Here is a 27,388-nt window from a genome sequence, read left to right on the forward strand (position 1 = left end):
GAATCAGGAGGCATTCGAAAGCGGCATATGGCTATTACAATAACTCACGCGCGTCCAACGTACGAGTATGACAGATGACAACTCCCAGCCCAGCCACTTGCACACTTCCTCAGGTATCTCTTAGTCATTCTTCCAATATTGTTCAGTTTCAGTCTTTCAGACAACGTCTCTTCTGGCAGACAAAGTCTTGGCTCAAGGGGGTTCATTTCGCCGCTTGCGGCGCCAGGCTGCATTAGGAAATACTTTTACACCACCCGCACCATATGCTTTTACACGTAACTACTCGGTACATTGGTATACAATAATGAAAAGAATTATTTCATAAAGGTAGCCATTCATTGAGCTCACAAAGTGATATGATAAATCGTTACAAGAGGAGAAAACAGAATCCGCAGCTTTTCTTCAGCTAGAGATCGTCCGTCCAAAAAAGGGGGGTATAATCCTACTCAAGTCCCTCTCTTTCGTCAACAAACACCGCGGCCCATGAAAAGAAGGAAGATATGGAAAGGGGGCAAGGTGTCTTTGAAGCCTACAAAGGACTACCTTCGAGCCCTTCCCGCGCTCGCTCGGCGCGTTCCTGCGTCTCCGCCTCCTCCAGCTCCCTCAGCATGTCCGGCAGAATGGCCTCGACATTCTCCTCGCTCTCGCCAATGGCCTTCGCGATCAGTGCCTTGTAAACGCCTTGCCTCTCGCCCATGCCCGCGACCGACAGATTCGCGACTACTTCCCTCACCAAATCCCTGCGCTCCACTTGCGCTTTATGTAATAGCAGACTCAGTCTGAGCTTCTCTAGGAGATCCATTTGTGAATTGTTGGGTTGTGGTGTGATGTTGCATAATCGTCGTAGCTCCGTCTTCTGTTCGATCTCGAGCAAGCTTTCTGCCTCTTCGATCAAAGTTCGAAGCTCCTCTTCTTGCGCCCTGTCCACTTCATCATCTCCGAGGTCAATATGTAGTCCGTTATTGATTCCGCGAAGTTCTTCCACCTGCTTCCGCGTGGCTTCGAGCTCTGCTTGACGCTTCTTCACAACTCGTTCTGCGTCCACAGACTCGGCTTCCTTCTCCTGTAGTTCGGCTTCATATGCTAGTGCCAACTCCTCACATTTCTCCATCAATGTTGGCGCTACCTTCGTCATAAGATGTGATGCTGTCTGCGATCGATATTGGACCGGTTCACGGAGTGACATGCTCGGGAAGGGGACCGGAATCAATTGACCAGAACCCGGCCCATCCAGCTGCGAATGGCCGTTCAAACGATGTTCAGGCGGTGGCGCAAATGGTGAAGAAGATGCCTGCCGGGGCCTGCCATTGATCCGTCGACGTTGATTCAATTCTCGGATGAGGTCGTCCGCAGTCTCTCCCTTGTTGTTCGGTCTCTCTACATCCACATTTCGTCCTAGCAAACTCCTGACACATTTCCTGGCTCCGTTACGGGCGGCTATCATGACAGCTGTGTCTCCGTTGTTGTCTTGCTCGTTTAACAGACGAGTCACCTCGTCCGGCAGCCATGTTTCTGAGAGCTTGTTGATTATTGTGTCCAGATAGTAGCGTGCGCAGACGAATTTGTTGGTACTAGCCGTCGTGGCTGCGATATGATGAAAAACAGTGCTGTTGAACCAATCCTTTCGTACAACAGTTTGCTGGAATATCTTAACCATGCTCGGCATGGTCTGCTTGTCGTAGTTGTTTGTGAACATGACCGCACGCATCAGCGGGGTTTCCAGGTTGTTCGACAGACAGTCTATTCGTGCGCCCCTTCGTATCAACTCTTTCACAACCTCCAGATCACCCATCGCGGCCGCCCAGTGCATGGCGGAGTGCCCCTTCTCGTCAATTGCCCTATCCAGGTTGACATTCGCCGGTGGCTCTGGCGGGGCAACGAAACCTTCTTCCGAATCGAGAAGCATGAAGTAGTCCAGGAGTGCGTCGGCCCAAATTTGGTGTTGCTGGTCCTGGATTGACATGTGGTCGACACCGCGCTTGCGTTTACGGCTACCGGTCGAATACTGCGAATTCATCATATCGTGGTCACCCAACATGGACTCCGATACAACAGTATCGTTGTCAGGGGTTTCGTCGCGGAAGTGTTGTGATCGAGACTGTAGAACGGAATCATCGTACGGGTCTTCACTAATCTGCGAGACCTGTGATTGCGAATTGGTGATAAATGCTGCAAAACAGTCAGCCCTTGTTTCAAATTGCAGGCGGGAATAAATAAGAGCATTCTCCTACAATTGATGCCATCAAGCGAATACACATTATTACCATTGTTGGTGTTGTTAGCGTTGCTAGCGTTGTTATTGACTTGCTGTTTGTTGTTTTTATTGTTATTCGCTCGTCGAGCTGCTGCTGCCGTCTGTCGTGCAGCCTTTGGTCGATTTGAAGCAGCGGTTGTATGCTTGGGAGCAGGCGGTGGACTCCTGTCACCAGCGATGTAATCCAAAATAGGTCCCAGCCTTTCCAGTACTCCATTGCGCTCGGCCAGCATTCGACCGTCATGAAGTGGTATCCATGTTCCCTGATATTTTCCGTATCCTCCTTGCACTTTCTCATGGACACCCTTTTGCACCTCGCGCTCGAGAATGCGGGTTCTTGCTGGCTTGTCGAAGTCTGCAACTTTGAGGATATGGGTCGCATTAATCCAGTCATCTGCGCGACGGCGCATGACTAGGGTATTATTCACTGTCATCTCGTACACGGGGACCTAGAAAATCGTGAGCTTGTGGACCTTGAATAAGTCTTCAATATGAACGATGTGCTGAAGCTGACGGGCACGCAAGCAAACAGACATGGGGAGCAAGAACGGCGTTGCATATTTACATTACTGTACGTCCCCGAGTACACCTTGCCATCAGCTGGTGGGGGTGGCATCTTGTAATTGCCAGGGCGATGGCGCCGTGGGTTGTGATAAGATAGAGTGTAGATGAGAAGTGTGATCTCGCGATGAGGGAGACGCGCCTGTCGCGTTCACCATTACCGGCGTTTCCCCTTCTCCATCATGCCAAGCATCGGTGAATCTTAGCTTCAACCACCGACTTCACTTCATCTCTCGCCAGTACCACCTACCAGTCCTTCAACCCCCATCACCTCGTTCAATTGAAGAGTCATATCGTCCACCGCCACTATGACTGTCGTAGACAAGATAAAAGAGACCGTTGGTCTTGAACCCCGAAGTCAGTGTGACACGCATCCGGATCCAATTGACCGCACAATCTGGTGAAGACAACACGACTGACAACTGTTCACAGAGGCCACCCGCGAGGAAATGAGCGCGGCGAGATTGCCAATTCCCTACCGAGACTCATGCGCACATCTTCTAATCCCCCTCAACCGGTGTCGACAAGACGAGTTCTACCTTCCCTGGAAGTGTGTGGTACGGACGTCAAATTTGTAACCGAGGATCACCGGCCGGAGCTAATTGTGGGCAGGACGAGCGCCATTCATACGAGAAATGCCAATACGACGAGTTCAAGCTACGTGTCGCAAAGATGGACGAGTTGAGGGCAGCCAAGGGCGGAGAGAGGAGCAATTGAGGCACGATATCAGAAGAGGTGGATCCGCGGAGTTTCCAGAGAGCCAAAGAGAGCCAGAGGAACGCTGCTTGTATATATCCGCAGCTTATCCACTCGAATACCAAAATGCACGAAATTTAACGCCATTGAGTGTCCAATTCATTGCAACACGAGAAGAGCCGCTGTGGGAGCCGGTGTCAAATGAGAGCGTTCTCGCTACAAATGATCATATTGATGGTAACAATGCTAAAGATATTCTATACACGGTACACGCAGATTCCCGCCCTTATGTTCTGGCCAATATCGATCATGACAATCCTTGATTACGTACGCAATATATCAGAGCTTTGATTTGTTGTTTTCCCGCGCAGCCTTTTCTCTAAGTTCCTTTCGCAGAATCTTACCAGACTAGAACTTGTCAGTTTCCCTCCGCTCCAGAGACGATTTGGATAGACTTACCGGGTTCTTTGGAATGGCATCAATGAAGTGCACTCCACCTTCGAGTCGCTTCGCCTTAGAGACGCGCTCGGCCAGCCAAGACTTGATACCGTTGGCCGCCTGTGGCGTAGCTTTATCTTGCGACTGGGGTACAATATATGCTCGTGGATATTCCTCGCCATCGCTGTGGATATTAGAAACCGAAGAGAGAACGACCCTCAACAAAACTTACACGGTGACACCGATCACTGCAGCATCTTGCACGTCTGGGTGATCCAACAGCAAAGCTTCGAGCTCTGCAGGGGCAACCTGAAGACCCTTGACTTTAATCAACTCCTTCTTGCGGTCGACAATGAAGAAGTGTTGATGTTCGTCAACGTAGGCGACATCACCCGTTCGCAACCACCCATCTGGAGTAATGGTTTCCTTGGTTGCCTCAGGTTTCTTCCAGTAGCCCTTCATCCGATTTGGTGCCTATTGGAATGTTAGTCTTCACATACAGAGATTATTCAACAAGAGTCCCTTACCCTGATCCACACTTCTCCCCTCTCGCCTTGTGGTGCCTCTACCTTGCCTTCATCGTCGAGCACAATCTTAGCCTCAACGTTCGGCAGCAACTCGCCTACAGAGAAACTATCGGAACGGATCGCAGGACTGAATGTCGTCGCTGCACAAGTCACCTCCGTCATACCCCATCCCTGCTTGACATTGACCCTGCCATCCGGCCACAACGCCTCAAGCTGCTCGCAGGCCTCGCGTCCCAGAGGAGCCGCACCACTACCCACGTTCAACACAGAGCTCAAATCGAACTTCTTCGTCGCAGGGTGTTTCGCCATGGCCACGACGACCGGGGGCACGAGCGTCAAGTCAGTAATCCGGTACTTCTGGATATACTGCAACATCTCGAGGAAATCGAACTTGGGCATGATGTAGGTCGGGCTCCTAACGACCGCATAATTGACCGTGAAGACAGCCTGCGCCATCGCGTGGTACATAGGCAGAAAGCACAAACCCCGCTGCGTCTTCTTCCTCGCCTCGTACTCCGGATGCTGCTCCGCGATGAAAATCTGCTGCATGCAGTTCGAAACGTAGTTCTTGTGCGTTATCATCACGCCCTTCGCCACGCCCGTCGTCCCGCTAGAATAGTTCAGCGCAATAACCTGATCGAGTTCCTCCTCCGTCCGGAGGTCCGGCCACGCGTATCTGCGGCCGTTCTCCTCGGTATCCAACAGCGCAGTCCAGTGCCGCAGCGTCCCCAAATCGCTCTTCTTCTCGACTTTCCTGCCCTCGAACGTCGCGACGCCGTCGTCGAAAACGAACACTTGGTCCGCGGTGAGCCCGGCTTCCTTCGCGGCCGCGATGCCCGTATCCAGGCTTCCCTCCGCGCAGATGAGGTATCGCGCGCCGGAGTCCTTCAATTGGTATGCGAGTTCGCGGGCGACGTATGTGGGGTTCGCGCCGGTGAAGACGCCGCCTGCCATGATGACGCCCTGCACGACGGATGGGAAGAAGAGTGTGTTTCCCGAGAAGAGCAACACGCGGTCGCCCTGCTGGAGACCCGAGCGCAGAAGCCCAGATGCGAAGCGCTGCGCATAGAGGCGGTAGTCTGCGATGGACAGGAAGTGCTTGTCGGGCTCTTTGGCGGAAATGAAGTGCGGCGTAGTTGGGAGCTCGGCGGTGGGCGATTCGAAGATGAAGGTCGGAAGAGAGACTTGCGGGATGTCTATCTGCCAGCGCGATTTGAGTACCATTTTGGCTGATGCGAGGGAATCTGTCTTAGAGGAGGTTTGTGGGTTTGTTGTATTATTGTTTGCGAGGGAAATTCAATGATGGGTTCCCGGGTATATAGATGAACGCCGCACGGAATCTGCTCGAGAGGGGCACAGTCGTCGCAAGTGCAATCGACTCGTATAGTCGCCAATTGAGCTATAAATGCCCTGCAAACTGGACGCGAAGCTATGTCAGTTTGGCAATAGGTGGGAGAATTATTGTCTTACTTACATCCGCAACTACTGCCGGAAGAAGGTACAGCACGACGAACAGAGCTCCACTTATTAGGTAGATCGCGGTGTACAGGGAAAGTCGGATTCCCAACGTTTTGTCTGACAATCGGGCGAGATGTGGATGTTTAATTGTAGTTATAAGGATTTGATTCCGAATCCAAAAAGCAAGCCATGTTGCAGGCCTGAGAGGTAGCTACCTTGGGTATTTCTAGACCTCGCTTCTACAGAAGCCCGGTCGGGCCAATTGATGCCACCGTTGCTAGGTCCAACAATGATTGCGACTGCAACAGGGAATTACTAACGAGCGATTGGGATGTGTGATTTGTGAACAATTGTGAACGGAGCCCACCATTTACTGGGGTCGCGCGGAAGCTCGTAGCTTCCCAATGGCTAACTAGGGGTCGCTTGTACATGATGCGGGGGAGTGCTGGGGTAACAAGCCGAGGTACGAGTTACTCGTATCTTCTACTCGGCGATCAATGATGTTGCCGACTTCCAACCACAGGTAGGCTATTTGATTTCGATCTTCCATACTAAAAGAAGGTGAGAGGGTGTCGGTTCAATACCAGGAAATGGTTCGAAAATACACATGTCGAGATCAGATAAAGTGTCTTTATCTTCTACCTAATAGCTACCTATGCTCTCATAAATCTATCCGGGTGGATGATTCCAAACTCCCAAGGTATCGCTGTAAACATCAGGTCTACATGCATAGTAGTACAAAACAATGCCAAAATCCCATCAAGGGAATAACCTGAAAACCATAGTGCAAGTCAATCGCTTTAAACCCATAACGCCACGCTAATGGACACATAAAACCCGAATCCCATCTCAATGCCTCTAGAACAGCCACGTTATAACCACACTACATAGTAGTCGTTCTGCTACACGCCGCCATCCTCAAAGTTTGGACCTGCAAAAGCGAAGATCGAAGGCGCAAAGGAGATAGTGGTGGACGCTGAGGACGAGTGGCCTTCTTCTTGCTCGGCGGCGGCGAGAGGCCAACAGCGACAAGAGTCTCCGAGCTATTGGTGCCCGGCACTCCAGATGCAGCAGGTTGCTGAGAACCAGTCAATGGAGCAACGCATACTGCGGTCGATGCCCCTACGGCCGATGGGTCGCCATGGTGCGTCAAATGTGGAGGTGGGAGAGAAGGTATTGGTAGTGGTGGTGGTATCGCGCCTTGGGGTGCACCGATTGTTTGAACTGATACCAGCTATTAGCAAAAGACTTGATATGCTTTTCTTGGGAAATTATGCTTACGTGCAAAGCTGGCAGGATTGTTTACTTGATTCAGATTGTTTCGGCACTTGCGATATTGTATGACCCCGACCACGGCCACAACAAGCGAAGCAAAGGCCAGCAGAACTGAGAACACCCCGAATGTGGTCGTAGAAAGGAATTCTGGGTCTTTTTGCTCGCTTGCATGAGCTACTGAACTGCTGTTGTGGCAGGGTAACTCATTGTGAGACGCTTCATCATCAGCCTTCTGTGTCATAGGGCTGAGAGTTGGCAGTGATGAGACAGATTTCCAATGGAAAACAAAGTAAATCAAAACAATCAAGAAGGGAGGCATAATTGGAAAAGGCATAGTGATTTGTAAGTTGTAGTCAGAATTGTAGATGTTATTGGGGTAGCGTCTTTTTTGTAGATGGTGTTGAAGTGGCGTCCTGTTGTAGATCTTGTGAAGGGGTGTGGCCGTGCGAAAAGAAGGGTCCAGAGCTTGCGGATCGTGAACATAAATAAGAGGATATTAATTGCAACTAGGGATATGCTGCACGCAGAAACGCCCACAGGGTCCATTTGACGTCATATTCGATGTCTGCATGGTACGATACCAAGGAGATGCTTGAGGGGCGCAGCCTGGATCCCAATCACAACATGACGAACGCAGCCACACACATGGCTGTGGAAAGGGGAGCGAATGGTGTCCGATTGGCCAAACTCTCGCTGTGGCTGCTCGGCTGCTTCTATCCCCCGTTCAATGGGCGGCAGGCTGAGGTTCAGCTGAAGATTAAGCGAAGGGAACTGTACGTGGCCCAGGCCACCAGTTTTGACGTATGTAGTTCGCAAGGATATAGACGGAGTTATGGAATTACCGAAATACTAAACCAATGCTATGAGTGAGTGTGTTCAGTTAGAAGTACTGTGAATGCGAGAGGTACTCGATACACATAAGGATGATCATTATGGATAGCATTACGGAACTCGAACAATCATAACAATCTACTCGTACAAATAGGAAGCTTTCCTACGCGTACATCCTTTTAGTAACCCTCTTCCCAGAAATTCATACGGTATCGACATCTTATTGCTAATTTATTCTTAGATTCGGCGATCATAGACTATTACAATCATAGTATGGTATACATCAAAGAACATCCAACAGATGTCATCAATCGTGAAATTCAAGATTCAGGACCAAGTACAATGCAGCACATATCAACTCCTAATATTACAATAATGCTCTCCATCCATACACCACATATCAATCTACGCACCCCTTCCACCCCTCTCATCTTGCATGCCAATAGCCGGATCAGGAGCTTCGGGATGCTCCCTCTTTGCCTTCGCCTTTCCTCCCGCAGAATCTCTCTGTTCAGTAGCATGGCCGCCTGTCCCAGACTTCTTCGCACTGCTAAGATCTGTTAGCATCGATTTCTTCTTCTCCAAACGATATATACATTCAATGAGATGGGAGGTGGAGTATCAACTCACTCAATTCCCGCCTTGGCATTACTGGATTGAACGTCATGTGCATCGCCCTGCTTCACTTTCTTCGTGGCATGCTCATCTTCGTGGTATTGACTTTTGAGATTCCGTGATGTGAGGGTGAATTGCCGTGCGTATGTTGCTTGGACAGGTCGAAGTGTTGCTGAGCGGCTGGTTGTTGATGCGGTGGCGTATCGAAGAGAGGTTGAGAGCGTTGTGCGGCGGTAGAAGGTGAGAAACTCGGAGGGTGAGGGTTGAGCCATGATGTTGTGTTTCTTTGATGACTTGAAGGTCACTTGATAGGAATATATGCAGTGATGTATATGTATTTGAGAATGTGATGTGGGTTCAATTATGTCCAATTGAAGTTGTCAAGGAGGTTGAAGCAAACTTGCAGATCTTGCAATTCTTAAATGCGGAGATTGGGCGTAGGAGAAGTATAAGAACATTATGACCAATAAGTAGCTCATCGATGGTAGGAGTCTAAATGATGATGCACTATGACGATGTGATTGTATTGCCCATATCGACTGCTGGTACCATTCCGGGCGCTAGTCCGGATACAGATTTTGCGGGGTGCGAGGGGCTCTAACGCGTTTCTACTCCGCGATCATTGAAGAATCATGTACGTCTCAATCTGTTAAGAAGTCGCATATCGAGCATTGGCAGGACTAGCCGGCTTGGACTGGATATCAAAACACAATCGTCTCTGTTTCTATCTTCCCTAGTACGAATTCCAAGCATTTCTCTCTTTGAAACGGCGCCATGGCAGCTTCAGAACAGAAACAAGATGACTTCCCCTGCAAACTGTACGCACATACACTTAATTATCTTGGACCAAATTGTCATTCATGATGGCAGAAGCTAATTAGAATATTCCAGAGCCATCGACATACCCTTCCCAACCGCATCCCTCGCCTCCACCGCCCTCCGCGCCCTCTCTGTCGACAAAGAGCTCTCCCCACTAGTCCGCCGCACCTTTGCTTCAAATGATAACGTTCTTCGTGTCAACTACGAGGCCAGCACAAATAGAATGCTCAGAGTTGCGGTCAACGGCTTCTTCGAGAGTGTGGGAGTTGTCGTTAACGTGATGAAGGATCTGGATGTTGATGTGTACGATTCGCCTGTCACCGAGCCATTGGATGGGGTGCAGGGACTGGTCAAGGGATGAAGAGACGACAGAAGATATGCTTGGAAGAAAAAAAAATTGAGGATTGCTGAGATATTGTGGGACGCGAGGCCGCTTGGTCTTTCCCAAAACCCAAGATGTTGGAACCAGACGCGCATGTGCGCACGGAGGCCTCCCGTGTCGGGCCAACAGGTATGGAAGTTGCATTTTAGACACGTTGAAGGCGGTGCTGAAGGCATATGATACTACGAAACCGAGGCATGTTTGGAGATGCAGGACAATGGTGAAGATTGGAGCAAAGTCCAAGAGATATCAGATCAAGCGATTTGATCGCTACAAGGATTTGAATAGGGTATCTTCGACACAATAGACAAAACGACGCTTCGTCGAGCGTTCAGTACAGAACCCAACGCCACCAGTATTACATGAAGTTCTATATCGACCTAGTTCAGTGCCCCCCGAAAACTTTAAGTGAATTTCAAGTATGAAAGATCGTTGACTTTACTTTTGTCTCTTCACATTAACCTGAGAATCCTCGTCTTCGTCCTCTCCTTCAAATTGATCACGCGTACGCTTTCCTCCTGTAGATGACTCTTTCGGAACAGATGTAGTCGACTGTGTTGGAGGCGTGCCAGACGGCACTGGGGGTAATAATCCATCTTCACTGATCGTCCAGCCGTCTCTCTTCATTTTCTTCCACTCAGTGGCAACTTTATACCGGATAAGCTCGCCAGTAGCTCGTGCATCTTCATAACTGTCGTGACCTGCTGCTCCTGCCTGCTGAATCTCGAGGTTAAGATGTGTCTTCGCGAGCCCCCGAAGTGAGTTGCGGATTGGAAGCCCTTTGAAGTGAGGATAGAGCAGGACCGTGTCGATGAAGACGGGATGTATCAAACGAATAGAGTTGAGATCATTTTCAAGTGCGTGACCGAGTAAGGGTGTGCTTGGGGATATCAAAGACAGGAAGAGATCCCTTGCAAACTGAGGCGAGTCGACGATTTGGAGATTCTTTGCGTCAAACGAGGGCTTCTTCGCGTCGTAATCAGGAGCACCAAGAAATTGTTCAGAAGTAACACCCGAAAACCGTGTGTTTAGATCAAGGACATGTCCTAGTGGTCGAACTAAGACATCTAGCACAGGCTTGTGTGACGGCCAGGACACCGCTGTAACGCGCAGCAGCTCCAACCCTTTGGTGGTATATCCCATTTCGCAATCAAAGCAAATGGCGGCGTGAGGATCGGCTCTAGCGTTCTCTGGGGTCTCCACGAATGGCATAATTGTTGCCAGACGTTTCGGGTCAGAAACCTTGAACACATGGGTCTCGTGGGTGGTGCAACCTTCACTCCCTACTGTCTGGCCACAACACGTCCATGTTGATGATCCCGGCATGTGACCCTTTGCAGTCTTTGGCCACATCTTCTTTCCCCAATGGTGCTTACATCGACCTCCTGTCGTCAAAGCACCGTCCTCTTCTCGCCGATTGGGGAAGACCTGGAAGCGTGTGTTACATCTGTCGCATTTCTCCCAATGATCAGCCGCTGCAAGCGTCTGCCATGTGTTGTCCAGCTCGGCTTGGGTCGGTAACTTAGTAACATAACCATGCGCATCCAGGCCGTCCTGCGAAGACTTTAGATGTGAAAGAAAAGCAACCTCCTCTTTCTCTGATAATCCTGTCTCTACGGGTTTCGGCTTTTCTTTTATGGGCTCAACACTTTTCTTGGGCGCTGTTGCGACTTGTCTCTCCTTCACCCAAGTGTCCACGGTCATCTTCTTAAGGGCGACTAGTCGTTGTTTCAGAACGTTCTCGTATACAGTTCCGTGCTGTTCGCCGAACCTTGCCTCCTCGTCAATAGCAACTTTATTCAGTTGATTGTCGGTCAACCGAAGCTTTTTGATGGCGGGATCTGGGCTTTTGGAAACTTTATCGTTAAGAGGCACCATATATTGGCGAAGTGCCTTAAGTAATGTAAAACGCTTTGCGAGCTGGGCAGGCTCTTTAGTTAACTTACGTGGAGCTAGTTTGACCTCCGGATCAGGCACGGCTGCCTTTGCACCGGTTGTCTTAGGTGGTGGAGAGACGGTCTTAATCACAGACCTTGGAACTGTAGATTTTTGGTCTTGAGACTTTGACGATGTAGAGTCGTGGTTTGCACCGGTGATAGTCTTGTGTCCAAGAGCCGATGTTTCTTTGTTGACGAGCGAGCCTGTGAAGACGGTAGGTTTCGGGTGAGGGAATGATGGGACCGATTTCTTCGCGCTGTCGTCGATCTTCAATCTCTTAGGCTCGCGCTCTTGAATATCCGGAGCAGATATCTCCGACGAAATGATTTGAGGTTTTGGTGGTGTAGGAGCATGAGAAAACAAGCAGTTGATGGCTTCGCACTTGGCGCCAGCAGGGCAGGCAACGCCTCCAAAGGGCCTGAAGGATGAAAGTGAAGGCCACATGGTGAAAGTGAAGTTCCAAATCTTGATATGTATGAGTGAGAGGCAATAGACATGCCAGGCTGGATCTGGACCTACCGGATGTATAGATAGGCTTGACGATTCCTAACCAGCGAACTGTATTAGTTCGAGGGAATCAGATACGAGAACATGGACTATCAAGAATGCCTCATTAGGCCAACTCGAAGCAGAAGCCAATTTTAAGTGTTGACTGGATTGCGCCCAGTCTGCGCGTTGGTGAGATGAATATCAAGATTATGGATCCATGGGCTATAGCTGAACACGATACAACGCGTGCCGATCCTCGTTCATTTGCAAGTATCCGGTTCTACAGCTTCAGCTTTAAGCTCTGATGTGGCAGCCGATGTGACAGTGATAGTGACAGGGCTGTGAACGTGAATGTTTTCCTTTTCAGTGAAAGGTAAGTTCAGTGAACCAGAGACAGGAACACGCCAAGCGACAGGGATGTGCTTTGTCCAGATTTGGTCCAAGCGCCCGGCCAGGGTCATGCAGCGGAATTAGGGACATGACATCAACCTGATGCGACGAGGGAGGGAAGATCTGGAATTAATAGACGATATCTCTGAATCGCTGAACACTTTCAACGATCCAATCCCCCACTTTCAAGCCATTTCATTCGGGTAGTCTATTTCACTTATTATTTATTATACTGGCAGCATTCCATTCGGGATGATTATCTTGCCGAATGCGAGATCGCTCATAAAGTCGTATCAGCTCTCTTCATGCGTGGTATTTGAGGCTGAGCCGGTTCTCCGATAAGGCCGTCCTCAAACGGACGAAGAAAAGGACAACATTTTTGAATAGATAAACGGGCCACCGCCTTCAAACCACCTCCCTTTTGTGCTCCACACCTATTATTACACTTCTCCCTATACTTACTCCCAATGGATGACGCCGCCGCCAAAAGCACCTCCACTCCTTCCTCCGCAGAGCATCTCTGTGTTCTCGTTCATGGGTAAGGGGTCGATAGCACCAGAGTCCAAATGATATGCGCTGACAATGGAATTCTAGTCTATGGGGAAATCCAGAGCATCTGAAAAACCTTAGCGCCGCCCTCCGCGAACGATACGCAGAAGACAAATTACACATATTTATCCCAAAGCGCAATGCTGGTAGCTTTACCTACGATGGCATTGAGCTCGGTGGAGAACGCGTGGCGCATGAGATAGAAGAGCATCTGGAGGAGCTGAACAAGAATGGGAACAACATCAAGAAGATCAGCGTCATTGGATACTCTCTTGGAGGGCTTATATCTCGCTACGCGATCGGTCTTCTCTATCACAGGGGGCTGTTCGACAAGATACAGCCGATTGTATGGTCCCCCCTGGATAATCGAACAATGGAAGACTAACAGTCACAGAACTTCACCACATTTGCTACTCCACATCTCGGCGTTCGCACACCGTTGCTAGGAACGCATAACCACGTCTGGAACGTTTTGGGTGCAAGAACGCTTTCAATGAGCGGCAGGCAGTTATTCACAATTGACACGTTCAGAGACACCGGCAAGCCACTTCTTGCTGTCCTTGCCGACCCAACGAGTATTTTTATTCGGGCGCTCGCGGCATTCAAACACCGAAGTTTGTATGCGAACGTAGTAAACGACCGGACGGTGACTTACTACACGGCTGGCATCTCACAAACCGATCCATTCGCCAAGATGGATGATCTGGACATTAACTACGTAAAGGGATATGAGCCGGTCATAGTGGACGGAGATGACCCGTTCACCATAAAGAAGCGAGATGTTGCGCCTGCCTTCCCACAACGGCTATCGCAGAACACGCGCAACTTCTTTGGACAAATACCTTTCGCTGTTTTCTTGATGGTCTTCCTTCCAATTGGATCTACTGTTTTCTTGGTCAATTCAGCAATTCAATCAGTCCGAAGTCGGCAGCGTATCAAGCTACATGAGGAGGGCAAGGCCGGCGTTGATTTTGGAGGCTATCGCATTCCGCTCCTGAATAAGGTTCGGGGCGAAGTGGAAGATCTTTTCGAGAACATCAACAACACACACGAACAAGAGTACCTCCCTAACGGCAGCGAGACAATGACATCTCCTACCCAGTCGCCCAAAATTACGAGGACACATTCCATGCCGAAGACCACATCGCCGCCATCGGACAACGATTCCGATAAAGACTCGCTAGCAGAACAGAAGCGGGATAAGAAACCCGAAATTCCAACACTAGCCTTGACTCCGGACCAGTTTGCTATGGTTGAAGCATTGGACAACGTTGGCTTCCAAAAGCACCCTGTGTATATCCACAACGTCCGCCACTCCCATGCTGCGATCATTCGCCGCATGAACAGAAGTGCGTTCCACGAGGGCTTCATCGTATTCAGGCATTGGCTTGACAATTTCCAGCTCTAAAATTGACATGGGGCTGATTTTACTGTGATTTTCAATAATATTGGCGTTCTAGCAGCAACGGCGTCGCGGAACATTTGATTCGCAATTTTCCGGGAAATGATTTCCAACATCGCGCACAGTTTATGCTTTTTATGATATCCTGAACCCATACCCGTAGATTGATAGAATTAAGTTACCTAGTATTTACACGTTACGAATTTATCACATTCATTGATCAAAACAATCACCCCTAACGAACGTAGAAGACCTCGATAGCGATAACACCGAAACCCATCACAATTTGGGTGGGATTGAGTACCTACCTAGGTAGGTATCATTCCATCGCCCACTCTCTCGATACCATTTACGCAGGAAGCTGTTAGCCCGAGACCATGAAAGGCAGATTCGACCGACTTCTATACTTCCCCACGGTGACTACCCACGACTGGCGATCCTTATTAAAGGACTCCAAGTTCAATCCAAGCCCAAGCTGTGGTCAACGACAGACATCGTAGCATACCACTTTCAGGCGGTGGTATAGAATGGCGAAGTACGGTATAAAGTGAGATGATCTCAAGGAAATTCCCGATATTTACAGTCATGTATGACCCAAATATCAGGATTTAGATCTGAAAGTCTGGTATCACCAGTCTGTATCGCATTGACTAATGCAACACTGAGACGAAGTCGACCTGCATTAAATCTCTCGAAAAAGCCCATTTATATCAACAGATGATGTAGATGAGCCAAAAGCACCCTTCTTCGGCCAGTGAGGATGGTGACTTCGTCATGGCAGGGCCAAAAGGATCTTGTGTCTTGCTGTTGACTTTATTTCCGTCAGACTTTATCCGTAACCGAACACTACGAAAGCAAACAGATCGCATTCCTCGAGTCCTGGCAAATATGTGTCAACGACGTCAGAAGTCTAATGATAAGGACAATGAAATGGGCAGCTCTCCCACGTGAAAATCATATGCGACCCACCTAGCTACCTCGTACCATTCACTAGGTTTCAGAACGCCATTGATTATAAACACGCCCTGCCACTACCATACTATTCTTGGCACAGCACCCCATAGTAAAGCTAGATTTCTCATATAATATCATAGGCTGAAACTAGACGCCAAAGCGATCTAAGTAGAGCCATGTCTTTGCTAAGATCTCTTAGTATACCTTTCTAGCTGGACTGGCGAGGTATGCGCGGGGTAGGACATAACCACCACCTCCACCCGCGTGCTCCGCTACCTAGATATATGGACGTGATGTACGCAATCCAGATGATCCTGTTACAATACAATGATAACTGAATGACTAGCCAGGTTTCTCGGGCTTCTAAGATATATATTGTAGGCTCAGGCAGCTGCTTTTCATCAAAGTCAAGATGGATGCATCCAGCATAAGGCCTCCTATCAAAGCACGTCGAGATAGCCATATCTGCGATCTACGAAATTCCGACATGGTGTCTCTACCGGAAGAACTCATCGAAGCCATACTTCGATATGTCCAGCATACAGGCTCGACTGCTGAATTCTGGGCATGTCTAAGAACTTGTCAACAATGGCACAGGATCGGGTTAGGGCTCCACCGAGCGCTGGACGTAGCAGTCTGCACGACGATTGAATCGACATCGAGGCGTATGGACTTCGAATTTGAGCTAGACAGGTCGGATATCAAACTAGTTACCGATTTCGAGCTCGGCTTCTCCAAGCTGTTCACCTCTATGCTTCGGTCTCTTACTGTACATATCGTGCATTCGAGGATCAAGGCACTCTTCCGTCCTGTGCGGGGAAAAAACTTGATTGACTCACTGATCACTTCGTTCGCGGTCGCTGATCAATTGACCACGTTTTCTTTCAAGTTCGCAGACGAGGGATGGGATTTCCCGAGTATGGATGTTCCAGCTTTTCCAGCCAGTCGATTGGCGGACATGGTTGCTGCATTACCAGAAACAGTTGTGAATCTCGAGATTGACACTGCGGGAACAGACATCACCTTGAGTGACTCTTCCCTGGAGAAACGACCGAATCGACATCTATGCCATCAAATTGCAAACATCTTCCCTCGACTGGAGTATCTTCGCCTCCGAGTCGGCCATGTATGCAAGACCTTGATGCCAGTCCCGCCGGACATGTCTCGCGACAACCCAACGCCAACTGCTTGCTCGCTTTGTGGAAGAGACGACAGATCAGGGTGTTCAATCGCCCGAAGCTGGAATATGCGGCAAATAGTCGTCTACATCCCCTGGGGCTTCAAAAACCACGACCTTTCCTTCACTCAGACCATGCAACCGTTCCTCCTCCTCCACCCTCCTCACCCCAGCTTCGTCATCATCCACCAAGACGACTGGGCCTACCCATCGCGCATGAGCATCACATCCCCAACATCGAGTCCCTACACCAACTTCAGCATGACAACACACTCCAACCTTCTCCGCCCAGACACAATAACCGGCTACATCAACTGGCTCCCCCCCTCCTCACCACCACAACCTCCCTCTCACCCCCTCAAACCCACCCACTCCCCAACCCGCTACCTAACCCCAACCCGACAATCCACGCCCCGAACCACACACCCGTACCTCACAACCTGGACCCTCGAATCCTCAACCCGCTGGACGCAGCTCCACCACCTCGGGCCGCGGCACCCCATCGCCCTCGCCTCCACACCCACATCCCCCTTCCACCACCCTCCAGACCTCCACGTGCTGAAAGACCATCCAAACCCACACCACATACACTGGGCGTTCGCGCACGCCCCCGCGGCCTCCACGTCCCCGGCCTTCCAGGCCTCGTTCCTCCGGGCGGCGGACGACGACGACGACGACGACACGCAGGACGAAATGCTGCTGTACCCGTGCCTGTTCCCCGCTTGCAGGGAGCGCTGCGAGGATATAGAGCATCTGCTCGGCCATGTCGTGTATCGGCATCCCGACCGCCCGCACCGCGGCAGTTGGTTTGGGAGGGTGGGCTGCGCGTTCGTGGGGTGCGATAGGATTGGCTCGAGGGGGTTTGGAGGGCGGGAGGAGCTGGAGGGGCATTTGAGGGGGCATGGTTGGGTGGGTGGGTAGGGAGGTTGTGGAGATGGGAGAGGGGAGAGGGATGTGGATGGTTATATGATATGATATGACACGAAGCCGCATGGATACGTAAGATAGTTTAGGTAGATAATATACCGAGTATGAAAATCATCTCGAAGAACCTTGATCAAATTTGTCCGAGTGAGATTGATAATAATTCCTCCATAATTTCCCTGTTTACCAGAAAATAAAACGAATGGAAGGGAAGGGGAAAGAGGAAGGGTAGGGTAGATAGATAAACTAAGGTATACATAACAAGTCGTGGACACACATACATACATTGGAGACCTCCCAACCGAGCACTCTTTTGGGGGAGGAGGATATAGCGACAGGAGAGAGAGACAGCGCTGAACGCCAAACGCAACGTTGGGAAAGGAGAGAAAGATATAGATTTGGGCCGAGAAAACGAAACGACAGTAAAGGGGTGCAACGAATGCTCCGTGAAAAGGTCTGTATGTATATATGGTATCAACCTCCAATTCGCCAGCCAATGTGCTGCCGATGATTCCCATTTCCTAAGTAAATACGCCCGTTTGTAGGTCAGGCCGAACAGCGCCATGTTTGTCAAAGGATAGTGCGTATGAATAGAGCCAGCCCCTTCGCAAGATCGTACATCTGGTGAAAATAAGAATAAAAAACGAGGAAAGAGATGAAAGCACGCTATGCAGGAATTAATCCTCAACAGCGACGTCGTTGCTGTCGTCATTGGCATCGAAATGTATGTCCGGATTTGTGTTCTTGAGGGCGGCGATTTGTGATTCTCGGAAGAGTCTGAATTCTTCAGGATTCTCCTTCTGCAATTGTTTCAATTGCTCCGCGTTCTCGACTATCTGGTCGAACGCTTTCGTGAACCCCACGCCTTGGATCATGTCTTTGAGCTCTTGCCCAGAGTAGTTGAAGAATTGTTCGCGGATTGCGACTAGGTGGTCGGGCAGACCGTCATTGTCCATGGAGCCAGACATCATAGCTTGGTCTGAATGGGAGGAGCTTGGGCGTGAAGGGTTCATGATCTCAGTGCGCACACGGTGACTGAAGCGATGGAGCTGGCCCTCTTCAAGTATCTGAGCTCGTGAAGCCAATGATACATCGGAGTTATGTCGTGAGCGCAGCGCTTTGGGCTCGTCTTCGTCAGAATCCGCGATCGTCATGTCACCAACGCTGGCTGAAAGAGTTGGGACGGATGACGCGGGGGGTGAGTTGCTAGGTTCGGAGCTATGTGAAGACGAAGCATCAGTAGGTAAGATGCGTGTTTCGGGGTATTCATCTTCGAAGCGCTGAATCATGCCTTGGAGGGTTTGGTCTAGGAACAAAAGACGACCTTTAATGAGTTAGTAGATGAACTTGTATAGCAACTGCAATAACACTCACGATATGCCATGTCATTGCCTGACCTAGCTTCGCGGAACAGTGCAGGCTGGACTCGTTCTCTGATGTTGCGCGCACTCTCCAGGAGATTCTTGGACATCATCTTCGCTTTGCCTGCTTCTTCTAATTGTTCCGCAGATTTGCCCGGAGTGTGCGTCCCACTTGCCGGTAGGGAATGTCGGCGCAGGTCGGTTGCCTTCTGTATTAGGCAGTAAGACAGCGCCTTGACAACACCCGTGCCGCCGATGATGTAGTCCTCGTCTGGTGCAGCTGGAGTCTTGTCATCCACTGTGTTGGTGCCATCGGCATGTCCAATTAGATGCATCAGAACATCTGGCAAGGGCACTTCCTCTGCAGTGGATTTGAGTTCAGGGATTTCGGTGATGGCCTCCATATTCTTTAAGCAATACGCCACGACTTGTTTGGCAACAGCTTTAACGAGCTCACTGCTTTCGGGCGCAGGAACATCCACATCGATACAAACAAGGACTTTGGAAACTTTGGCCGCTACTGCAAGTGATGCATACAGCGCAACTGCTTCCTCTTGCGTCGATTCGTCTGTTGCCTTAGCGACTGCAGTAATCGCAGGGTTCTCAAGGATGTTGACGTGAGCAAGTTGGGAACATTCTGGGATGATTTCCGCTAGACCAATGGCATGCTCTGTCGAAAGCGATACATCCACGAGATGAAGACGCTTCAGATTCTTTATTTGTGGGAGGTGTTTCCGTAGTAAAAACAGTGATGTTTGATGGGATAGGAGGTCTTTGTTGTGTGAAAGATCCAAAAATTTGAAGTCTGGAAGGGCGACCAGCGCTGGGAAGAGGATCTTGAGTGACTCAGGACTGAGATTGCAATCTGCTAAACTCAGAGCCCATATCGAATTGTCCTTGGTCAGTGACTCCGCAAGTCGCCCGATCTCCTCTGAAAGGTCATTGCCTCCCAGGTCAAGGCCGTGACAAACTCCAGATTTAATGTAATGGAATACATGGCTAAACCCTTCTTTGTCAAGATCATTACCAGCAAGACCAAGTCGTTTCACGCCACTCATAACAACACCATCAACGATCTTTCGGATAGTTGGTGTAGTCAACGAGCACTCAGCCATCACCAACTCCTCCAAAGTGGATCCTCCTAGACGCTCAGAGATGGCTTTAGCAAAGGTATCTGCAACGTCCTTGGGTGGTAGAGTTGTCGGCCCACTGGCGGTAGACGTTTGGGAAGAGTTTGTGTTTTGGTGAGAAATGTGCGGCCTGGCTTTGGGGAACGGAATCATGGAGACGTCGAGTGCTTCGATCGACTTGCACATGTAGAGGAACAGACTGATGTGTCGCCAACCCTCTGGGCCAATTTTGGGATTGTTGTTGAGAGTCAATTTCTTGACGACTCCCGGCCTGTCCTCGGTCTTCCCTTGTCCATCTTTGGCAACTTTGTCTTGACTAGATCGCCTTTTGGGGCCCTCTGGCACCTTGGCGGCTAACAACCCTGCTAGAATCACTCTCACTTTTTCGTCGTTGAGATCTGCGTCCTCCAAAAAGAGTTTTTTGACGGGCACAACTGCTAACCAGTCCGAGAGAGTATGGATGTCCGCAAGCTGTAACCTTGAGCCAGTAAGGTTCAAACATGAAACTATGCCGGGCGTTGCGGCAGCGCATGACTTTGGGTTTGCAAGCTGGTCGCTGATGCGTTTAAGAATGGGTGTCTCTCGTAGCTGACAACATCTCCTATATATTCGTAGTGGATCTATAGTCGGTCGATCCTGTGGTCGTGAAGGCTTCTTTTCAGGTACGTCTGCAACTTTATCGTCGGAGGCGTCATCAGAGTCTTCTCGCGTCAACTCCAAGGGGACGGTGCCGTTCTCTTCAGCTTTTCGGCGTTTCTTCTCCTTCCTCTCTTTGCGCTCAGCTTCTGACCGTTTCTTCTTCTCTTTTTTCTTGGTTGAGTCCTTCTTGTCTTCTTCTACGGCTGGAGTAACCTCTACGCTGGGTTTGTCATCCGTTCCCACTATGTCTTTATCCTGAAGACCGTTGACTGTTACAGCGCCATTCTGCTCCTTCTCCGCGGCAACGGTTTCAGGATGCTTCAAAGCCTCTCCTTCCGCTCGTTCCTTCAGTTTCTTATCCTTGCGTAGTTTTTTCTTCTCATCGTTGTCGACGTCATCTTTGTACCGGGGTCCTCCGGCAATCTCCACATCCACACAGAAGGCTACGCGCCTCAGCTTGCTCTGGTCGAGCTCCGGTACTAGACATCGATCACGGTTGCGGTCAACGTTTAGGACCCTCCGAGGGCAGACTCCGCCCTGGCAGGCCGCCTTGCCCATGGGAACCTGTGACCCCGAAGAAAGTCGGCGAAGTGCATTGGAAATGAACGAGCCTTTTGGCTGTTGGGGCACGTAGGGTTCGTGTCCGACATGGTTTACTCCTGCGGCCTGTTGAATGCCATTCAGTGCGCCGTTGGCGGATGACGTAGTGCCAGGCGCACCATTCGGCGTCGCGGGAGAGCCCTGCGCTTGCGTATGGGTAGTTTGCGCCGGCGAATTCTGTGAAGAGAATTTAGAGCTAATGCTCGATATCCAGGATCCTCTCCTCAAGCTCGTCTTGTCGGGAGGAGTCGTGCTCCCGGGCTTCTCGGAGCTACCTCGGGATAGTATCGTCGGACGTTTGATGGGCGTTTTCGCAGAGGAAGGTGGCGGAGAGGATGGAGGCGGTGACGAGGGATGTTTCGGGGACGGATGCGCGATTTCTATGGGGTGGCCATTTGTGTTTGGGGCTTCGTGAGGTATGCCACCATGGGCGGAGGTGCGAGGCGGGGCGTCTCTGGTGAGGCCTGGCGAGGATGGAGCGCGCTGGCGGTGATGATGATCTGAAGATCGTATCAGTTAGTTGGGAAGGTTGTTTCGGAGATTATTCAACCAAAGGACGTGGAAAATGATATAGATATTGGCAGAAAGGGTAAGGGGAGCATGGTGCGGCAATGGACTGACCTCTATTGGAGTGATGTAGCCATGAAACGTCGACGCCGTGAATGTCTTCCATGATAGGCGATGACAAGTACCCAAGGCCTCGGTGAGTATCAGCAAGTTTCGGTGTTGCAAGCCATGGAAAGATGCGAAAGATGCGAAAGACGAAGGCGTGAGGTTGCGAGGGGATTGGGGGATTAAGCAATCAGCGGGGTTCGTGGTTCGTTAGCCGGCGAATGGACCAGTGAACTGAGTGAATCAGTAATAAAAGTCCCGGGTTCGGGGGTGCCCCAGATCTTTCTACTCGTACTAACTAAGTAACATAGTTAGATAATTAATCAACTAAAATAATCACCGCCGTAATCATGTTAGTTTACTATGTACGTATTACTGCACCTGTGCAACCGTTGGCTCGTTACATGGTGGGCAAGTACATACGAGGCTTACATACTTGCCTTGCTACTGTGCTATCTCGTAAGTACGAGGTTGTAGTGTAGTGGGAGTGTACACTGACTGGGCCCCGATCTCCCTTGTTTTCGGCTCCCCGATATTTGCTTACCACAGACGGATGTAAAATGTCCTGGTGGGGAACAATCTATGTCGCAGTCCCGATCCGCTGATCGGCGTCAGCTTTGCGTGAGCGTAAATATACGGTGTACGGTGCGTTGAGGAGTCCTTGAGATATTGAAAAAGCTGCAGCAGGATGCAAGATGCAGGAAGAATGAAGAGGTTGTGAATATGATTGAAGGAACTGTAGAAAAAAGGACAGGATTGTGCTGCGCCGCCACTTATCGCATTGCGTGCTCTGGCATATGGGGAGGGTTATGATCTCACCAGGCATCACGACTCATGACATGTCCATCAATCACATCGGCTATCATTCTCCACCATCAACACATTTTCTAGACAGGTGACTTTGCTACGCATACGGCTGAGGCGGACAAGGTCCAATACTGAAGACACATAGTCTGTCGTCGCCATCGTCACCACCAACTGCAGACACGATGATACTGCAGTTGAACGCAGGTCCTACAGCTGTTTCTGGAAGAACCTTTTGCTTACACATTTCAACCACCAAGGGTCAACATGTGACAGCACGGAAGAAGAGACAAGGTCTCACCGTGGTGGCCATTATTAGAGCATACCTAGATGATAAATCATATCCAAAACCACAGTTACATACAATGTAGGACTTGTAAAAGAGATACCTAAGTAAGGGACCCATAAGTGTACTCAGCCGTAGTGTCTAGTAGCCGTGGGTATGATATGTGATGGAAGTCAGTCATGGGGACGAGTCAATAGATCAAAAGGGACATTCCATGAGGGCCGAGACCTGCAGCTGCACTTCCGCCGTTGCCCGCAGTCACATGACCCACACGGACTTCGAACACCAACATCGGCGCACAAAGGCCGATGCTGAATTTCCAGCATTATCATTACCGCTGTCATTCATGATCGTAATTTCTCATGATATCAACATTTCAAATGCCAAGAGGATGCAATAACACGATTGAAGCGTCCAGCACATTGGACTATCTCATTTGTTCGGTCATGAAGCCGTGAAGAAAGGGCTAACTAATCCCATTCGGATGCTCAGGCAGATGCTACCAAAAGCCCTAATTCCCATCATCCCCAGACGCCGAATGCCGTGCTTTTGTCGTGAAATTGGGTATACATGAATTGAGCTTAAGCCTTGAGCTCCTCGATCTTGGCCCTGACGCGCTCCTCCTTCTCGGCCTTGGACAACTTCTGGCTCTTGTACTTGAGAGACTCCTTCTTCCACTCCTCCTTGGTCTTCTGGGGAGCGTCAGACTCGACCTTCTTGTTGGGGTCCTCGCGGATCTGCTTGTGGGCCTCGGCGTAGAGCTCCTCAAGACCATCAGCCTCAACATCGTCGTCGATGTAACCCTGGAACTGGGACTTGTAGCGCTCCTCGTCGTCATCGGCGAGAGTCTCCATGTACTCAGCGACGTGTCCGGCGAAGATGTACCTGCGGAGGGTCTCGGCATCGAGTTCCTTGGTCTCGATGTCGTAACCGGGGAAGCGGTTCTCGGAGTGGGGAACGTAGAGACCACCGTCGGAAGCACCCTTGAGGGCACCGAAGACACGGGCACCAGTGGAGGTACGGACGAGACCAACGTCGAGGAAGACCTTGAAGGGACGGCGCTGCTCGCCGTCAATCTCGACGGCCTCGGTGAGGCTGAACTCGCCGTCGGCCTCCTCAACACCCTCGAAGTCCTCGTCGAGCTCGAGCTTCTTGAGAGTGCGGCGGGCCAAGAGCAATCCAGTGGCGTAGGCAGCAGCCCTGTGTATTGTTAGCTCAATTCCAACATCCCATGCTCTTCGGAGTATCGTACCAGTTGGTGAGACCGTGCTCAATGCCGTAGGCCTTGAGCTCGTGGGCGTAGGCAGCGCAGAAGACCTTGTCACCGGCTGTTTCGCAGTCAGTGTCATGTATAAACCGGATTCAGCGCCAGAGTAACTTACTCAACTCAGAGGAGATGATCTGAGCGACAATGTCACGGTTGGTGAAGCGGACGACGAGGCGGTACTTGGGCGCATTGTACTTGTTCTTGGCCTGGGTGATCAAGCGCTTGCGGGCATAGTAGTCGGTCTTTCCCTCCCTGCAAAATCATGTCAGTACAGTGAATTTCACATCGCGAAGATGAGTTTTGACTTACCTGCGGCGCTTGTACTTGACCTGGTACCTGCTGAAGTAGGCGTTGCTCTTCTGCGTCTTGGTCTACAAAATCCTGGAGTCAGCAATTGACGCTTCAAACCCGCGATTGAGAAGCAGCTTGCAAGGACTCTCCACTCGACGTGAAGTCGAGGCGGGAAGGTAAGGTCGAACTTACGAACGGCATCTTGACGGTCGACACTGGGCGATTGTCGTGTGTTGTCGAGGTTGAAGTTCGAAAGGGAAAGTTCGAAAATGGTGGGATAGATTTAGCATCGTGCGCCAAGACTCGCTTCGGCTACAGCGACACCTGGTCAAGCAGTGGGTGACCAGATTGGGTGACCATCAAGTAAATGATACTCTACTACGAATACGCTCAGCACTGCACTGTTTATTGATGATAACACATAATCTGATCATGCGAGAGTCTCAGAGTTGTGCCAAGTAAATTCAATGGTGTCCAGATAACGCAGAGCGATGATGCTACACTACGCTTTGGCAGAGCCGGTCTGGTTCTATCTGGAGATAAAGCATCGTAGTCGGAGTATGTTATTGATCAATGATTCTTCAATTCTGTACCATGATATCTAGAACAAGCTGTGTATTAGCTGGATGCCCCAGTATCTGTGCCTATTTCTCGTACAGATACTCTAATTATGGAGTAGCTATCCAAACTGGACCATTTCGGGTTATGAAGCACGGACCCCATAGCCAACGTCAACTCTCACAGCCCCTCCAGAAGCATCAGGCACAGCTACTATCTACTGCCTGCCAGCGCTCGCGATTTCCTCCTACACCTCTCCTACTTACTTTTACCTCCTTCTAAATCATGGCGGAGGTTCCGATTGGTATGTTAAGCTTCCAGAGCTTAATGACACCAAGCTGACACTGGACGTAGTACTTGACGGAGGAACCGGTTTCCTGAAGGCTGGTTATGCGGGACAGGTCCGTCAATGGCTCATTTACGCTGAAGCTACGCCAGTACGAGAGCTAACTTTGCGAACCTATAGAATTTCCCAGACCATCAATACCCTTCAATAGTCGGTCGCCCAATCCTGCGTTCCGAGGAGCGAGATGCCGGAGACATCCAGATCAAGGACATAATGTGCGGTGACGAGGCCGCAGCGGCACGCTCGATGCTTCAGATCACATACCCTGTACGTGGAAACCTGGAAGGAGAATTGCGAATGGGCTCAAGGGGGGGTGGATTTGCTAACGATGCGTCATGGCTGGTAGATGGAGAATGGTATCGTGAAGCGATGGGACGACATGCAACACCTTTGGGACTACACTTTTATGGAGAAGATGCGCATAGATCCGACGGGCCGAAAGATCCTCCTCACCGAGCCACCGATGAACCCTCTCAAGAACCGCGAGCAAATGGCGGAAGTTATGTTTGAGCGCTACGGCTTCGGAGGCGTTTACGTTGCCATACAAGCTGTGCTTGCTTTGTACGCTCAGGGTCTATCTTCCGGTGTCGTCGTTGATTCGGGAGACGGTGTCACGCATATTGTTCCGGTTTATGAGAGCACCGTGCTCAACCATCTTACACGCCGCCTGGATGTCGCCGGTCGAGACGTCACCCGCAACCTGATTGCGCTGTTGCTCCGAAGGGGCTACGCGCTCAACCGTACCGCCGATTTTGAAACCGTTCGCCAGATTAAGGAGAAGCTTTGCTACGTCTCATACGATCTCGAATTGGACCAGCGCCTGAGCGAGGACACCACGGTGTTGGTCGAGTCATACACGCTCCCCGACGGTCGTGTCATCCGAGTCGGCAGCGAGCGCTTTGAGGCGCCTGAGTGCTTGTTCCAACCCCACCTTGTCGATGTCGAGCAGCCCGGCATGGCGGAATTCCTTTTCAACACCATCCAGGCGGCCGACGTGGATGTGAGGAGCAGTTTGTACAAGGCCATTGTGTTGAGCGGTGGCAGCAGCATGTACCCGGGTCTTCCCAGCCGATTGGAGAAGGAGTTGAAGCAGCTGTGGCTTACCAGGGTTCTTGGTGGAAACCCAGAGCGATTGAATGTATGCATGCAACTACTTGGGGCCATCACACGAGAAGGTACTGACATGAACTTGCAGAAATTTAAGGTCCGCATCGAGGACCCGCCCCGACGCAGGCATATGGTTTTCCTTGGTGGTGCTGTACTGGCAAACATTGTAAGTTACCACAAGATACACACACATATCAGACAGACCAATCACTAACAGCATATCACAGATGGCGGACAAGGAGAACATGTGGATATCAAAACAGGAATGGGAGGAGCAGGGTGTCCGTTCGTTGGAGAAGCTCGGAGCGAGATAAAGCATCGGGGGCAAGACTCCTCCAGCGCTGGGCTCCACACAGATGAGGCGCACCCTAGAGCCGTCCGAGCAAGTCAAAATGCTTATATAGAGTCACACAGAGATCTGGCAAGCCTCCCAATCAAACCATTTCGAACATGCAGAACCCACACTTGCCCCCTTCTGTGTCCACCCGGCATGCTGTCCTCACCGTCTTTCCTTCCCCCGTGCAATCGTTCTTTTTTTTTTCCCTCTCTTTCTCTTAGCATGCACGGCGCTTTGTGTCACATTCCCTCCATTCCAGCACCCGCATCCACGGAGCAAACAACATCGCCCCATCGTTCGATCCCATGGGGCGATCTCGTTCTCCAACTCCCCTACCCGCCCCTATTCTTAGATACCTTTCCTCCCCCTTC

The 27,388-nt window shown here is 50.5% G+C and overlaps 12 protein-coding genes across 12 annotated transcripts; 5 read left to right on the plus strand and 7 right to left on the minus strand.

The window, feature by feature from the left end:
• Positions 1 to 272: 272 nt before the first annotated feature.
• Positions 273 to 2,936, minus strand: BU24DRAFT_423844 (apses-domain-containing protein). The gene is made up of 3 exons (XM_033528354.1): positions 2,820 to 2,936; positions 2,232 to 2,703; positions 273 to 2,169 (listed from the first exon to the last, which is right to left on the minus strand). The coding sequence occupies exons 1-3, from the start codon at positions 2,868 to 2,870 to the stop codon at positions 530 to 532; spliced, it is 2,163 nt and encodes a 720-aa protein (XP_033383267.1). The 5' UTR covers positions 2,871 to 2,936; the 3' UTR covers positions 273 to 529.
• Positions 2,937 to 3,090: 154 nt separating this feature from the next.
• Positions 3,091 to 3,830, plus strand: BU24DRAFT_423846 (uncharacterized protein). The gene is made up of 3 exons (XM_033528355.1): positions 3,091 to 3,172; positions 3,248 to 3,372; positions 3,428 to 3,830. Exons 1-3 carry the CDS (start codon positions 3,124 to 3,126, stop codon positions 3,530 to 3,532), a joined length of 279 nt encoding a protein of 92 aa, XP_033383268.1. The 5' UTR covers positions 3,091 to 3,123; the 3' UTR covers positions 3,533 to 3,830.
• Positions 3,831 to 3,850: 20 nt separating this feature from the next.
• Positions 3,851 to 5,712, minus strand: BU24DRAFT_393175 (acetyl-CoA synthetase-like protein; the record flags this gene model as incomplete). The annotated part of the gene is made up of 4 exons (XM_033525187.1): positions 4,477 to 5,712; positions 4,182 to 4,423; positions 3,971 to 4,133; positions 3,851 to 3,919 (listed from the first exon to the last, which is right to left on the minus strand). Exons 1-4 carry the CDS (start codon positions 5,698 to 5,700, stop codon positions 3,851 to 3,853), a joined length of 1,698 nt encoding a protein of 565 aa, XP_033383269.1. The 5' UTR covers positions 5,701 to 5,712.
• An 808-nt stretch (positions 5,713 to 6,520) lies between these two features.
• BU24DRAFT_451852 (uncharacterized protein) lies at positions 6,521 to 7,790 on the minus strand. Its single transcript, XM_033531147.1, has 2 exons — positions 7,216 to 7,790; positions 6,521 to 7,158 (listed from the first exon to the last, which is right to left on the minus strand). The coding sequence occupies exons 1-2, from the start codon at positions 7,541 to 7,543 to the stop codon at positions 6,818 to 6,820; spliced, it is 669 nt and encodes a 222-aa protein (XP_033383270.1). The 5' UTR covers positions 7,544 to 7,790; the 3' UTR covers positions 6,521 to 6,817.
• Positions 7,791 to 8,264: 474 nt separating this feature from the next.
• Positions 8,265 to 9,157, minus strand: BU24DRAFT_423849 (uncharacterized protein). The gene is made up of 2 exons (XM_033528356.1): positions 8,671 to 9,157; positions 8,265 to 8,590 (listed from the first exon to the last, which is right to left on the minus strand). Exons 1-2 carry the CDS (start codon positions 8,925 to 8,927, stop codon positions 8,446 to 8,448), a joined length of 402 nt encoding a protein of 133 aa, XP_033383271.1. The 5' UTR covers positions 8,928 to 9,157; the 3' UTR covers positions 8,265 to 8,445.
• A 122-nt stretch (positions 9,158 to 9,279) lies between these two features.
• On the plus strand, positions 9,280 to 10,252 carry BU24DRAFT_451854 (Pcc1-domain-containing protein). Its single transcript, XM_033531148.1, has 2 exons — positions 9,280 to 9,473; positions 9,547 to 10,252. The coding sequence occupies exons 1-2, from the start codon at positions 9,430 to 9,432 to the stop codon at positions 9,833 to 9,835; spliced, it is 333 nt and encodes a 110-aa protein (XP_033383272.1). The 5' UTR covers positions 9,280 to 9,429; the 3' UTR covers positions 9,836 to 10,252.
• A 56-nt stretch (positions 10,253 to 10,308) lies between these two features.
• Positions 10,309 to 12,643, minus strand: BU24DRAFT_442134 (uncharacterized protein; the record flags this gene model as incomplete). The annotated part of the gene is made up of 3 exons (XM_033530504.1): positions 12,314 to 12,643; positions 10,397 to 12,259; positions 10,309 to 10,344 (listed from the first exon to the last, which is right to left on the minus strand). Exons 2-3 carry the CDS (start codon positions 12,236 to 12,238, stop codon positions 10,309 to 10,311), a joined length of 1,878 nt encoding a protein of 625 aa, XP_033383273.1. The 5' UTR covers positions 12,239 to 12,259; positions 12,314 to 12,643.
• A 153-nt stretch (positions 12,644 to 12,796) lies between these two features.
• On the plus strand, positions 12,797 to 14,825 carry BU24DRAFT_393179 (lipase/serine esteras-like protein). Its single transcript, XM_033525188.1, has 3 exons — positions 12,797 to 13,211; positions 13,268 to 13,568; positions 13,617 to 14,825. The coding sequence occupies exons 1-3, from the start codon at positions 13,141 to 13,143 to the stop codon at positions 14,628 to 14,630; spliced, it is 1,386 nt and encodes a 461-aa protein (XP_033383274.1). The 5' UTR covers positions 12,797 to 13,140; the 3' UTR covers positions 14,631 to 14,825.
• A 1,116-nt stretch (positions 14,826 to 15,941) lies between these two features.
• Positions 15,942 to 17,676, plus strand: BU24DRAFT_493436 (uncharacterized protein; the record flags this gene model as incomplete). The annotated part of the gene is made up of 1 exon (XM_033533963.1): positions 15,942 to 17,676. The coding sequence occupies exon 1, from the start codon at positions 15,991 to 15,993 to the stop codon at positions 17,674 to 17,676; it is 1,686 nt and encodes a 561-aa protein (XP_033383275.1). The 5' UTR covers positions 15,942 to 15,990.
• A 680-nt stretch (positions 17,677 to 18,356) lies between these two features.
• BU24DRAFT_347933 (RNI-like protein) lies at positions 18,357 to 22,082 on the minus strand (the record flags this gene model as incomplete). The annotated part of the gene is made up of 3 exons (XM_033523545.1): positions 18,357 to 19,003; positions 19,054 to 21,909; positions 22,031 to 22,082. 3 exons carry the CDS (start codon positions 22,080 to 22,082, stop codon positions 18,357 to 18,359), a joined length of 3,555 nt encoding a protein of 1,184 aa, XP_033383276.1.
• A 1,610-nt stretch (positions 22,083 to 23,692) lies between these two features.
• BU24DRAFT_463677 (60S ribosomal protein L5-B) lies at positions 23,693 to 24,870 on the minus strand (the record flags this gene model as incomplete). Its single annotated transcript, XM_033532152.1, has 5 exons — positions 23,693 to 24,311; positions 24,364 to 24,439; positions 24,494 to 24,630; positions 24,688 to 24,749; positions 24,862 to 24,870. The coding sequence occupies 5 exons, from the start codon at positions 24,868 to 24,870 to the stop codon at positions 23,693 to 23,695; spliced, it is 903 nt and encodes a 300-aa protein (XP_033383277.1).
• Positions 24,871 to 25,512: 642 nt separating this feature from the next.
• BU24DRAFT_463678 (Actin/actin-like protein) lies at positions 25,513 to 26,994 on the plus strand (the record flags this gene model as incomplete). Its single annotated transcript, XM_033532153.1, has 6 exons — positions 25,513 to 25,531; positions 25,582 to 25,628; positions 25,694 to 25,840; positions 25,920 to 26,711; positions 26,769 to 26,846; positions 26,908 to 26,994. 6 exons carry the CDS (start codon positions 25,513 to 25,515, stop codon positions 26,992 to 26,994), a joined length of 1,170 nt encoding a protein of 389 aa, XP_033383278.1.
• Positions 26,995 to 27,388: the final 394 nt, after the last annotated feature.

The sequence above is a fragment of the Aaosphaeria arxii genome, assembly GCF_010015735.1.
Source record: "Aaosphaeria arxii CBS 175.79 unplaced genomic scaffold BU24scaffold_5, whole genome shotgun sequence".
In the NCBI taxonomy this organism is placed as follows: domain Eukaryota; kingdom Fungi; phylum Ascomycota; class Dothideomycetes; order Pleosporales; genus Aaosphaeria; species Aaosphaeria arxii.

Excerpts from the sequence above, each read along its gene's own strand:
- BU24DRAFT_423844 (XM_033528354.1), bottom strand. The coding sequence starts at position 2,870 with ATGCCACCCCCACCAGCTGATGGCAAGGTGTACTCGGGGACGTACAGT. Across the intron at positions 2,704-2,819 it reads ACTCGGGGACGTACAGTAAT|GTCCCCGTGTACGAGATGAC; the intron begins GTAAATATGCAA and ends ACGATTTTCTAG. Across the intron at positions 2,170-2,231 it reads TTCGCTTGATGGCATCAATT|CATTTATCACCAATTCGCAA; the intron begins GTAGGAGAATGC and ends ACTGTTTTGCAG.
- BU24DRAFT_423846 (XM_033528355.1), top strand. The coding sequence starts at position 3,124 with ATGACTGTCGTAGACAAGATAAAAGAGACCGTTGGTCTTGAACCCCGA. Across the intron at positions 3,173-3,247 it reads CGTTGGTCTTGAACCCCGAA|AGGCCACCCGCGAGGAAATG; the intron begins GTCAGTGTGACA and ends AACTGTTCACAG. Across the intron at positions 3,373-3,427 it reads ACCTTCCCTGGAAGTGTGTG|GACGAGCGCCATTCATACGA; the intron begins GTACGGACGTCA and ends AATTGTGGGCAG.
- BU24DRAFT_451852 (XM_033531147.1), bottom strand. The coding sequence starts at position 7,543 with ATGCCTTTTCCAATTATGCCTCCCTTCTTGATTGTTTTGATTTACTTT. Across the intron at positions 7,159-7,215 it reads CAATCCTGCCAGCTTTGCAC|TTCAAACAATCGGTGCACCC; the intron begins GTAAGCATAATT and ends AGCTGGTATCAG.
- BU24DRAFT_423849 (XM_033528356.1), bottom strand. The coding sequence starts at position 8,927 with ATGGCTCAACCCTCACCCTCCGAGTTTCTCACCTTCTACCGCCGCACA. Across the intron at positions 8,591-8,670 it reads AATGCCAAGGCGGGAATTGA|CAGTGCGAAGAAGTCTGGGA; the intron begins GTGAGTTGATAC and ends AACAGATCTTAG.
- BU24DRAFT_451854 (XM_033531148.1), top strand. The coding sequence starts at position 9,430 with ATGGCAGCTTCAGAACAGAAACAAGATGACTTCCCCTGCAAACT. Across the intron at positions 9,474-9,546 it reads GATGACTTCCCCTGCAAACT|AGCCATCGACATACCCTTCC; the intron begins GTACGCACATAC and ends AGAATATTCCAG.
- BU24DRAFT_393179 (XM_033525188.1), top strand. The coding sequence starts at position 13,141 with ATGGATGACGCCGCCGCCAAAAGCACCTCCACTCCTTCCTCCGCAGAG. Across the intron at positions 13,212-13,267 it reads CTCTGTGTTCTCGTTCATGG|TCTATGGGGAAATCCAGAGC; the intron begins GTAAGGGGTCGA and ends ATGGAATTCTAG. Across the intron at positions 13,569-13,616 it reads TCGACAAGATACAGCCGATT|AACTTCACCACATTTGCTAC; the intron begins GTATGGTCCCCC and ends TAACAGTCACAG.